The 12329-nt window shown below is 43.0% G+C and overlaps 1 protein-coding gene across 1 annotated transcript in view; it reads right to left on the bottom strand.

Moving 5' to 3' along the window:
- The window catches only part of slc25a12 (solute carrier family 25 member 12), a 30673-nt gene extending 20051 nt beyond the window's left edge, over nt 1-10622 (bottom strand). Inside the window, exons 1-5 of the mRNA XM_062997277.1 lie at nt 10519-10622; nt 7482-7535; nt 2085-2230; nt 1532-1647; nt 94-233 (exon numbers count right to left, since the gene is read on the bottom strand). Coding sequence (XP_062853347.1) covers nt 94-233; nt 1532-1647; nt 2085-2230; nt 7482-7535; nt 10519-10530 — 468 coding nt within the window. The 5' untranslated portion in view covers nt 10531-10622. The remainder of the gene's footprint in view (nt 1-93; nt 234-1531; nt 1648-2084; nt 2231-7481; nt 7536-10518) is intronic.
- Between the last annotated feature and the right edge of the window lie 1707 nt (nt 10623-12329).

Below are 12329 nucleotides of genomic sequence, written 5' to 3'. Positions count from 1 at the left end.
TGCTAATTTATAACATGAACAACATGCTGTGTGAGTGTACACGTATTAGTGTGTGTATAAATAAGTGTGTGTGTGTGTACAAGTGTGTGATACCTGGAGGAACTGGGTGAACTCCAGGTAACTGAGGCGTTTGGTCCGGTCGTGGCCAAAGTGAAGGCGAATGAACTCACAGTCCCAGTTAAAGGGGATGTGGTGGTGCACCGTCGTCTGGCTAAAGATGTCACGTACATTTTCTGTACACACACACACACACACACACACACACACACACACACACACACTCAGTATGTGAGTACAGAACAAATAAGGCAGTAAAAACTCTCAACAAATTCAAAAACACACAGTTTGCTACAGAACCACTGCGTCGTTACTAGATTATACAGAGTGGAACATAGAACCTGAAATGTTCTAAAGTTCTAGTGCATTTCATATTTGTCTTACATGTTCAGATCAGCACATTAGTAGAAACTGAGCAGTAAAATGATTCAGTTGAGAATCTTTTTACCAAGAACATCAACACATAAAATTGAACAGGGGTATTAAAACTTTTGCACAAGTCTGTCAACACTAGGGATGCAACGATACACTCTACCCACGATGCGATACGATTCACGATACTGGGTGCACGATACGATTTTTTCCCGATTTTTCCCCCTTTCCGCTTTATCTCTGTCTATGCTGAACCCCGCCCTGACCGAGGAGATCGAAGCTAACCCGTATCCCCTGTATCTCCGAAACATGGGCAGCAGCCGGATGCATCTTTGCCACCCGCACATTGATGAGCCTGGCGCCACCTAGCGTTGCATGCGGAGAGACACACCCTAAGGGCACTCTTCCTCATCTCTTGTGCAGGCGCCTCTAATCAGCCGGCAGAGAACGTAATCGCTTTCTGACAGAGAGAGACCCACATCCGGTTCTTTGTCCCGCCTTCCAACTGAGCAACCGGCCAATCGTTGCCCATACAGCCACTCCGCTTCGAACCGGTGAAGCAGAGCAGGATTCGATACCACGTACTCAGAATCCAGCCCTGGTTGCAGCGTGTCTTTTTACCGCTGCGCCACCTGAGCGGCTTCCCGATTTTTAAAACAAAATTAAATTGAAGACAAATTATGACAAAGTTATCTTTTATTATTTCTTGTAAAAAATAAAATATTGTATTTATCTAAATAATGAATGCCCTTTAATTTCTGAGGTAGGTACAAACTATGCCAAATAATGCTTACTGTGTAGAAAAACTGAAATAAAATTTCAAAACAAATCCAACTTTAAATAAATAAATGAATAATACAAATAAAGAAAGTATCCTCACATAAATACATTTGGCTGGAAAATCCCCTACCTGGCAACTTTGTGAAGTGAGGTCAACCAGGCGAGGTGAATAGCCCCAGTGCCCTCTGCTGTTTAAAGCGAATATCGAATCATCCTAAATGAACAACCGATTCGAATCGTGGCACATGTGCACAGATTTTTAACGTGTGGTCTTGTGGTGCATCGGTACATCCCTAGTAAACACACACACACACTTTCATACCGAAGGAAATGTCTCCAGTTCCAGTCTTGTCAAACAGCTGGAAGGCCACAATGAAGAGGGCGTCCGGAACACACAGTATGGACTCGAAGGCCAAAAACTCCTGGAATGAAATGAGTCTTCACATAGAGGAACAGAGAGAAACACAAAACGCAACATTAGAGCAGAAACACTGAACTACGGCTGACAAACATCAGAGAAAAACAACTGGACCGGGCAGCAGAACATCTGCACCACGGAGTGGAGCAAAACGTCTGCAATACAAAAACCACTATTATGTTCCAGTGTCCCAAAAACTTCTCGACCTATAGCAGTGAAACAGATGAGGAACACTGGTCGAGCCCTACAACATTACAACAATCTGTACACAATCTGTGGGACTGTGGTAAGTGCTCAGTAGTCCAGTGGGGCCAGAATTATACCCTCACAACACGTACACATACATACTCCCACACACACACACACACACCAAAGCACATACATACTCATGCACAAACACACTCTTACACTTGTTGAGGTGTATAGGTGTGTGTGTGTGTGTGTGAGTGCGTATTACCCATCCTTAGTAGTATCTGCCACTCCAGCCAGCAGCTGCACAGTTTTGGGGTTGTGGTGAATCTGAGTGTGGAGACCCAAATACTTCTGCACAAAATCAATGGGGCTCATGAAGCGCTCGCCATCCTTATCCTCAACACTGGCATACTGTTGGGAAAAAGAACACACACACACACACACACACACACACACACACACACACACACACCATAAACATGCTAATTGAAACAAATGAAATGGTTTGTGCACTGGTGACTTTAACTGCTAGATCGGGATCAGACTGGCAACTTTTTCCATTGGTGTTGTGTGCGATTGACACACATCATGAACACTGGACCCGATTTATCTCCACCATGCCTTCGATGTTTCAAAAGATGTTTGCGCGAGCATGCTCTGTTACTGTGATGATCAGAATGAGCTTTGGTCGGGATCATAAACAGTGAACCACAAGGTCATTACAAATAAAGATTTTTTACACATTGATGAACCAAAACATTAAAACCACTTCTGGAAAATGTGCATGCTTATGCATATTCTGTATATGAGGGATCTAAAAGATGTTGGCCTGATGACAGTTCCTCATACACTATATTGCCAAAAGTATTCACTCCCCCATCCAAATAATTGAATTCAGGTGTTCCAATCACTTCCGTGGCCACAGGTGTATAAAACCGAGCACCTCGGCATGCAGACTGCTTCTACAAACATTAGTGAAAGAACGGGTCGCTCTCAGGAGCTCAGTGAATTCCAGCGTGGTACCGTGATGCCACCTGTGCAACAAGTCCAGTCATGAAATTTCCTCGCTACTAAATATTTCACAGTCGACTGTCAGTGCTATTATAACAAAGTGGAAGCGATTGGGAACGACAGCAACTCAGCCACCAAGTGATAGCCACATAAAATGACAGATGAGCTCTAGAACAGTGTGTAGAGCTTTATGGAACGGGTTTCCATGGCCGAGCAACTGCATCCAAGCAGCACGCCGCCACTGGACTCTAGAGCGGTGGAGACGTGTTCTCTGGAGTGACGAATCACGCTTCTCCGTCTGGCGACCCGGTGGACGAGTCTGGGTTTGGCGGTTGCCAGGAGAACGGTACCTGTCTGACTGTATTGTGCCGAGTGTAAAGTGTGGTGGAGGGGGGATTATGGTGTGGGGGTGTTTTTCAGGAGTCGGGCTCGGCCCCTTAGTTCCAGTGAAAGGAACTCTTAATGCTTCAGTGTACCAAGAGATTTTGGACAATTTCATGCTCCCAACTTTGTGGGAACAGTTTGGGGATGGCCCCTTCCTGTTCCAACATGACTGCGCACCAGTGCACAAAGCACAAAGTCCATAAAGACGTGGATGAGCCAGTTTGGTGTGGAAGAACTTGACAGGTTGAGTCCTGACCTCAACCTGATGGAACACGTTTGGGATGAATCAGAGCGGAGACTGTGAGCCAGGCCTTCTCGTCCAACATCAGTGTCTGACCTCACAAATGCGCTTCTGGAAGAATGGTCAAAAATTCCCATAAACACACTCCTAAACCTTGTGGAAAGCCTTCCCAGAAGAGTTGAAGCTGTTATAGCGGCAAAGGGTGGGCCGACATCATATGAAACCCTATGGATTAAGAATGGGAGTCACTCTAGTTCATATGCGTGTGAAGGTAGACGAGCGAATACTTTTGGCAATATAGTGTATGTTATGTGCTAAACACAGCACTGATTTGCATAAGGACATAAGGGACTTTGATCAGTATAAGACTGTTATGGTTAGAGGACTGGATTGAGGCGTCTTCCATACAGTAAGGTGTGTCACAGATAGGGGTGGGTTTATAAAATCGATTTTTCGATCTGAATCAATCTTTATTTGAATCGATCTTTTAAATGAGCCCCTTTTTACGGTGTACACGGAAATCTGTTACCCCCTTTAATCTCGCATGACCAGCCACTGTTTTTTCGCGCAACGAGATCTGACCTGCACATCAGTTCAGCACGGCAGAAGCTCAAGTAATGTCTACAGTAGTTCAAACTACACGATTTTTGCTCTGATTTTCGCTTGGCGACGGGTCGGCGTTAGATTTACCGGCTCAATCAATGTGTGAAACAGCGAGGGGAAACACAGGGGAGAGGTTGTAAACAGGTGGTTCAGGGGCGTAATACAGCTTCTATCAGAATACATCAGCGCACACACAAGTTTTACAGTATTTCTGACCTGATCGTTCTCTATAAAACAAAATATTTATTAACCTCCAACTCACTACAGAACAATTCCTGCTGCTCGTGTTGCCAAATCCACTCAGATTCCTTTATTTTCCTCTTTGATTTTACACTTCACATCAGCGCACAAACTTTGATCGCTCGCTACTTGTTGATGTGTATTTTTGGACGTGGTATCATTAAACCCCTCGTCACTTCTCACGTTTGTTTTCATGAAAAAACATAGTTTTGGAGACCAGAAAAGCTCGCCTGCGATTCCAGTTGGTGATAGATGGTGTAGTGTAAAACCCCCCATCGCCGATCAGTCGTGTAGTTTAACTGTACAATGACCCGGCAAATCAGAAAGTTGTGTAGTGAAACTTGGCATAAGCTGTTCAACAGCCAGATGTATGTTATTGTATGTTATGTACATTACATGTACACTGTTGTAGCGTGTCAGACATATAAAATAATAATTAAAAAAATGAATGTTACTGTTTTCTGTTTTGGATTAATTATTTATGTAAACACAAATATTTTTAATAATTAGTTTTGTACAATTATCACATTCGTTCTCTGAACATCTTTACATATTTAAACAAAACCTGTTAATGTAACTCAAATACGCCTAAATGTGTTGAATCGAAATCGAATTGAATCGAATCGGGACCTTGTGAATCGGAATCGAATGGATCCAGGAAATTAGTGGCGATACCCAGCCCTAGTCACAGATCCCATGATGAATCTATAAACCGATGCAGAACTGACTGAGGCAGAGTTGGACTGATGGCCTCAGTCAAAATATTGTCAGAATTGATTCCCAGCCATTGAAATTGACATTTTTACATTTACATTTTTTGTGAGTGTGAGGGTTGCAGATATACGACAGAGCACAACACAGAGCACTAGACACCACTCATACTTATTGAATCGATGTGTTTCAGCTGTAGAAATTCAGTAATGTTTTCCCTTTTTTTTTGTTCTGGTATGGTGGACACACAGTGAGGATATCTTCTCATCTGAAAAATTCTCATCTAACATTCAGGCCTGATTGTACAGCCGCAGGGAGGGCTGCGGGGTTGGAAGGGTCAGGTGAACAGGATTGGGTGACTGAGAGCAACTGGTCAAACCTGACTGTGTCGAAACAGAACTATAAATAAACAGCAAGCGTGACGACCTGGAGTAAAAGTCCACTTTCAGGGTCGAATGATCTATTTTTATTCTCCAATACAAACAGCATGTGAATGGATGACATTTATTACATTTATAGCAGCTTCTGCTGTGATAAAGTCTAAACACAAGCAAGCCATTCCTCTAATCATGCCAGATTATTGAGCTCGAGCCACAGGTCACTTGGAGTCGAGCCACACCATCACCAGGCCTGCAGGCCAATGAAATAGAATCTAATTACCCATATTTACAATACAATTTGTCCTCAGCGTGGGTGGGTGCATGTGTGTATACGTGTGTGGGTCTCTACATTTGCATAAAGAACTTGGAGAGTAGACAGGGCGCGTGTTTCAAATTATTTGTAAGTAACTTAACCGATCTCAGCTGACATCACACAAACACCCAACCCACCTTCCCCTATAACCACATACACTATATGACCAGAAGTATGTGGACACCACTAGGGATGTCCCGATCAAGTTTTTTTGTTCCAGATCCCGATCCCGATCTTTAATTTTGATCCCGATCCGATACCGATTCTCAGATCGATACTTGTATTTTCTAGATATTGTCTAGATAAGAACTAGACAATACTGTTTACACAGTGCACACTTCAAGTACATTACAGTAATTCAAATTAATCCAATGTACATGTTTAACAACTGAATAGCTCTGCAGTGCTGTAGGAAAAGAATTGCCTGCATCCAAACTATCGCTTAATGTTCTTTTACAAAATAAAAGTAAACAAACCTAGTGCAGCATTGTAGTAAAAATGAAGTGAGATAATTACAGTTTTACTTTGAACTTTACATTCAAAGAACATAATTCTGTTTAATGCAGTGATATACTAAACATGAACAAAAATCTCCACTCACAAGTGGTGTAGCAGCTTAACTTGAATATAAAAAAACAAATAAGTTACTTAACAGCATTACAGTAAAACCTGAATACCAAAATAAAATGGAAAGTCACTCTTTTGTTATGAAGGAAAGCCAGTTCTTAAAGTGCTTGTATTGTGACAATGGTTTGATGGACGGGTCTACGCAAAGTGAGTGTGTTTTGACCCTTTGGGGCTTCCATAGTGCATGGGATAGCGTGCTCGGCTCTGGCTGTCCGCTATTCGGAACAGAAGAAGTTAATAAAGTGTTTTGCTCCCGACAGTTTGTGAATATAGCGAGTATTTATTTCTTTATTAAGCGAGTGCATCACTACGACGCTCGGTTACATAACTAAGCCAATCAGAGAGCCTGATACTGAGATGTCGTTCAGTCTTGTAACACGTAAACTGGTAAAAGCTGTACGTTATGGTCCTGAAGTTTTCATACTCGGATTAAAAGTTATTGTTTTGTAAACCGGAGTGATCCTCGACTCACACACCATATAAACAGTAAAATTCTACAGTAATGAACGCAGCTCTGCTCCCACCGCCTCGTGAAACGCTCGCAGTGCAGACGTTACACCGCTGTTGGACAGCGGACATGCTGACGTAAAACAAAAGATCGGGTTATGATCGGCATTAGTAAAGTTGATTTCCGATCAGTTAAAAATGCCTTGATCGGCCCCGATCCCGATCTGTGAGATCGGATCGGGACATCCCTAGACACCACTACTAACTGTAGGTCTGGTGCATTGGGTATATATATATTAAACAAACAATACGTATCCATCCACTTTGCAGCAATAGTTTAGGGAATGCCCTTTCTGTTTCAGAATGATATTGAGCCCTGACCTCAGTTCTATTAAAACCCTTGGATTGAAATGGATTGAGTGAGTAATCATAGATCACGTGCCAGAACTTCTAGACCATCAGGCAAAAAAAATTTTATTGAATGGGCAGAAATTCCCACAGAAACATTCCAAGAAACACATGCAACTCATTGTTGAATATGCAATGATAAAGGGTGCATTTATTTATTTTTTGCCAAAATGTGGACACACCCAATGCACCGTGTGATCACACAGCAAACGAATGATCCAGCATGAGAAACAAAGTCCAAGCAGTGAGCATGAGGGCACCACAAACACAGAGCAGAGCAGAAAACTGGAGCCGTACCTTCTGGAAGATGAGCTTGAGCTCGTTGGGGTCGGCCCTTTTGGTAGACTGAACCTGGGAACAGAAACAGAAATCGTAGCTTTTAGTCGGCCTGTCAGAATATCACATCCAAAAATTACATGCAACTGAAGGTCTGAACAACATGACACGACATTAACGGACTAAATTCAACCAACCTTGTTTTAACAGAACTAAAGCAGCCAACATTTTATTAATATGAATCATACACCAATCAACCATAACATTAAAACCACCTCCTTGTTTCTACGCTCACTGCCATTTTATCAGCCCCACTTACCATACAGAAGCACTTTGTAGTTCTACAATTACTGACTGTAGTCCATCTTTCACAGACAGTCATTTACACATTCAAGACAACTGTGACAGAAAAACAATCCAAGCAACTTAAGAGTCTAGCAGTGGCAACTTGACTTCTGATCACTGGTCCAGTACCTTAACCCCTTCACAAATTTAAAGCAAGCTTTCCAAAAAACCTGCTGGGTCAAAAATACCTCTGGGTGTTCATATAAATAGGGCTAGTCTGACTGCACCTATTTAGAAGTACATAAAACAGCATTCTAGTTTCAAGTTGGGAAAAAAAAAAAAACCATCGCCTAATGCTGAAGGGAAATTTGCCTGGATGGTTAGAAGTAATCCAAACACCACTAAAAACAGATCTGCCATAAATTAGAAGCTGGTGGAACACTAGTGACACTGTACACAGCCAAGCAAGCATTACAGTACATCTCCATGTACTTGGGGGCTGCAGTGCGAAAAATAACCCTCCGTTTTGTCCAAGTGATCAGCTACAAACTCGAGTCCAGCTTTAAGGTGATGGAGCAAGAGCCTCTGTTTTTGTTTAGTGGTTTTCAAAAACCACAATGATGCAAAACTTGCTTAATTTGATTGTGGACAATCGACTCAAGGTCGAGGAGAAAACCGGTCACCTAAAGCTCAAAGCAAATTGGTCCAAGGACCACCAAAAAATTCTCAGAACCCGGTAAAACATGGGCGACACCATCCACAGTCAGGCAGGTTGCTTTTCTTTTATATATTTACACATACATTTACCAGATCCTTTATTCCAACGTTACTTACAACTGCAACTGAACAGAATTCAAGCAAGTGAGAGTTAAGGGCCTTGCTCAAGGGCCCCAATAATGGCAACCTAGATTACTAGTCCATTATCTTGACCTCATATAATCAACAAACTTCAGTCAAGCTTCAGGGCACACCTGGGCATTGTACGGCCTGCGTGCCACATCTGACCCTTTGGCAGTCCCCAGTCGGCCCATGAGGTCTGTGGCAATTAGAAATCAGACGTAAATAATTGTTTTATTTTAAAGGGACTGCTATTTTTTCATTTATTGTTTATTGTTATGTTAAGTTGCAATTTACGTGTGTGCAAGTGTTTCCAGCTTCATCATAATGTGTTGGCAAACAGAACTGAGTGCGATTCATAACTAACTATCTATCTATCAATCTATCTATCAATCTATCTATCAATCTATCTATCTATCTATCTCTTATGAGTTGAGTGTGATTCATAAAGACATGAACTTCTACGTATTTATTTATTTACTGAAGTCAGATGTAAAGCTGTATAAGGATCACAATTTAAATCTAGGTCTTAAATCGTCATTACGGTACTAAACACACCGAGAAATACAATAACTTGAACAATGCAGAGCGTCACATCTGAAGCTTCATTAGCTAAACTGCAAAAACATCAAGGTACTTATTTTATTATGTTTCACATCCAGAACTGGAGCAGTCAAGACCAGCTTTGTGGTTTCCAAAATGAATATCCAATAAGAATAAAAGACCGCAAAACTGCAAATAAGGTCATTAGACAAGCAAAATATCATTAAGATGTCTTAATTGAACAGTTAATTTAAAAACCTGCACATTTTGTTTATTAAATAATGATATAATGTTGATGTTTTTACTCTCGGTGCTTCTTATTTTCATTGCCTGATTGTAACATCTACTCTTGACAGCAACAGCTTATCAGAACTGTACAATTTACTGCGTTTTTATAAAGACATACTATTAATATTTGAGCGTTGGGCTATCAACCAGAAGATTGGCGGTTCAAATCCAGGCTCTGCTATGCAGCAACTGTTGGGTCCTTGAGCAAGGCCCTTAACCCTGTCTGCTCCAGGGGCGCCGTACGATGGCTGACCCTGCGCTCTGACCCCAGCTTCCAAACAAGCTGTGATATGCAAAGAAAGAATTTCATTGTACTGTACATCTGTATATGTATATATGTGACAAATAAAGGATATATCTTATATTATCTTAATTAAGGTCACTCTATTGGTCTGACCCTCCACAACAGTCCCAGTTTCTTATATAGCCTCTTGGAAATGTAATTTAAGGTGTCGAATTTAAGAATAAGAACTTAGTTTCTGTATTGCAGCCTTTATGGGAATGACTTTTTATCACGCAGTTAAACCATTAACCTCTATAACCTTCAACACATTCAGTACCAGGAACACTTGCACTACAAGGGCACTTGGATACCCTACACACACCTTATACCCTACAGGTAAACCTGGTAAATACCTACACACATCCTAATACAATCATGTATTCATATTTATGTAGAATTACTGAATCCAGACTGAAAAACACACATTATTAAACAGTACAGATTATTATATTAATGCACTAATATAAACACAGCTCAGATCTCAGCATTCAGTCCACACCAATAAACACAAGCAACACTGGATCATCATCTAAACAAAATTTTAACTAAATACATTTTAACAGAGTGTAAATCAACAGCACAGATTCTGCATCTATAACTGATGTACTGTTAGCATTAGCAACAAGCTAACCACATAGCACAGCAGAAACAACCCGCGCTAACAGGCTAGCCGGGGCAAAACCGAAGCCACACAGAGCAGCAGTCGGACTCTGAACCCCTGTCTGACTATAATAAACCCACTGCAACCATGAAATCATTAACAAGCCGCCATTACAAAGTCATTAATGAAAGATAAACGGCTGTGTGTAAAGCCGGAGTCACCTTGGCCGCCATGCTGCTCCTGACGTCACTCAAACTCAGCCGACTGACTGACTGCGTCCAGTTCAACAGCTAACAGCTAACAGGTTCCCTCCCAAATAACCCCTGCACCCTTCCTCACACACCGAACTACCACTGAAACCCTCCCGAATAACCCCTGCACCCTTCCTCACGCACCGAACTACCACTGAAACCCTCCCGAATAACCCCTGCACCCTTCCTCACACACCGAACTACCACTGAAACCCTCCCAAATAACCCCTGCACCCTTCCTCACACACCGAACTACCACTGAAACCCTCCCGAATAACCCCTGCACCCTTCCTCACGCACCGAACTACCACTGAAACCCTCCCAAATAACCCCTGCACCCTTCCTCACACACCGAACTACCACTGAAACCCTCCCAAATAACCCCTGCACCCTTCCTCACACACCGAACTACCACTGAAACCCTCCCGAATAACCCCTGCACCCTTCCTCACACACCGAACTACCACTGAAACCCTCCCGAATAACCCCTGCACCCTTCCTCACACACCGAACTACCACTGAAACCCTCCCGAATAACCCCTGCACCCTTCCTCACACACCGAACTACCACTGAAACCCTCCCGAATAACCCCTGCACCCTTCCTCACGCACCGAACTACCACTGAAACCCTCCCGAATAACCCCTGCACCCTTCCTCACACACCGAACTACCACTGAAACCCTCCCGAATAACCCCTGCACCCTTCCTCACACACCGAACTACCACTGAAACCCTCCCGAATAACCCCTGCACCCTTCCTCACACACCGAACTACCACTGAAACCCTCCCGAATAACCCCTGCACCCTTCCTCACACACCGAACTACCACTGAAACCCTCCCGAATAACCCCTGCACCCTTCCTCACACACCGAACTACCACTGAAACCCTCCCGAATAACCCCTGCACCCTTCCTCACACACCGAACTACCACTGAAACCCTCCCGAATCAACCCTGCACCCTCCCTAGCACATCAAATTACCACTGAAACCCTTTCAAATGAACCCTGCACCGTTCCTAGGACACCAAATTACCACATTAACCCTCCTAAACAAACCCTGCGCCCTCTCTAGGGCACCAAATTACCACAAAAAACCCTCCCAAATACACCTAGCACCCTACCCTGTTTATGTTACCCCAGGAACTATCCCAAATACACCCTGTACTCTTGCTAGTGGACCAAATCACCACATTAACCCTGCCAAGTAAACCTTGCACCCTATTTTATGCACCAAATGACTTCAGGTGCCCTCCCAAATACACCCTGCTCCCTACCTAGTCTACTATGTTACCACAGGAAATCTCTAAAAACACCTTGCACCCTACCCAGTTGATTATGTTACCACAGAAATTTTCCTAAATACACCCTGCACCCACCTAGTGCACCAAATTACTACAGGAACCCTCCCAACGACACCTTGCACCCCACCAAGTCCACTACAATACAAAAGGAACCCTTCCAAATACATCCAAACGTATAAATAAGTAAGTGAATATCCTACAGTGCATAATGGTTCATCTCTTCCTGTAGCAAACAATGCATGTCTCTAGTTGACCATATGATCTTGATGAAAACAGGATTCCTCGGACTAATTGGCCTCCCGTCGCTCCTATGTCCAGTTCCGATACCTGTGTGCCTATTGTAGGTGGTTTTGATGGTGGACAGGAGTTAGCATGGGTACTTTAGGTACTCACCTCGACTGCCTGTGACACCGCTTGCTGTTTGGGAGATACTTTAACCCATTGGTCAAGCCATAACAATCTGGTCCTTATCAAAGT

Source organism: Trichomycterus rosablanca, chromosome 6, assembly GCF_030014385.1.
Source record: "Trichomycterus rosablanca isolate fTriRos1 chromosome 6, fTriRos1.hap1, whole genome shotgun sequence".
NCBI classification, from domain to species: domain Eukaryota; kingdom Metazoa; phylum Chordata; class Actinopteri; order Siluriformes; family Trichomycteridae; genus Trichomycterus; species Trichomycterus rosablanca.
Note: the sequence above shows the minus strand (reverse complement) of the source record. Positions and strands in the feature narration are given on the sequence as shown.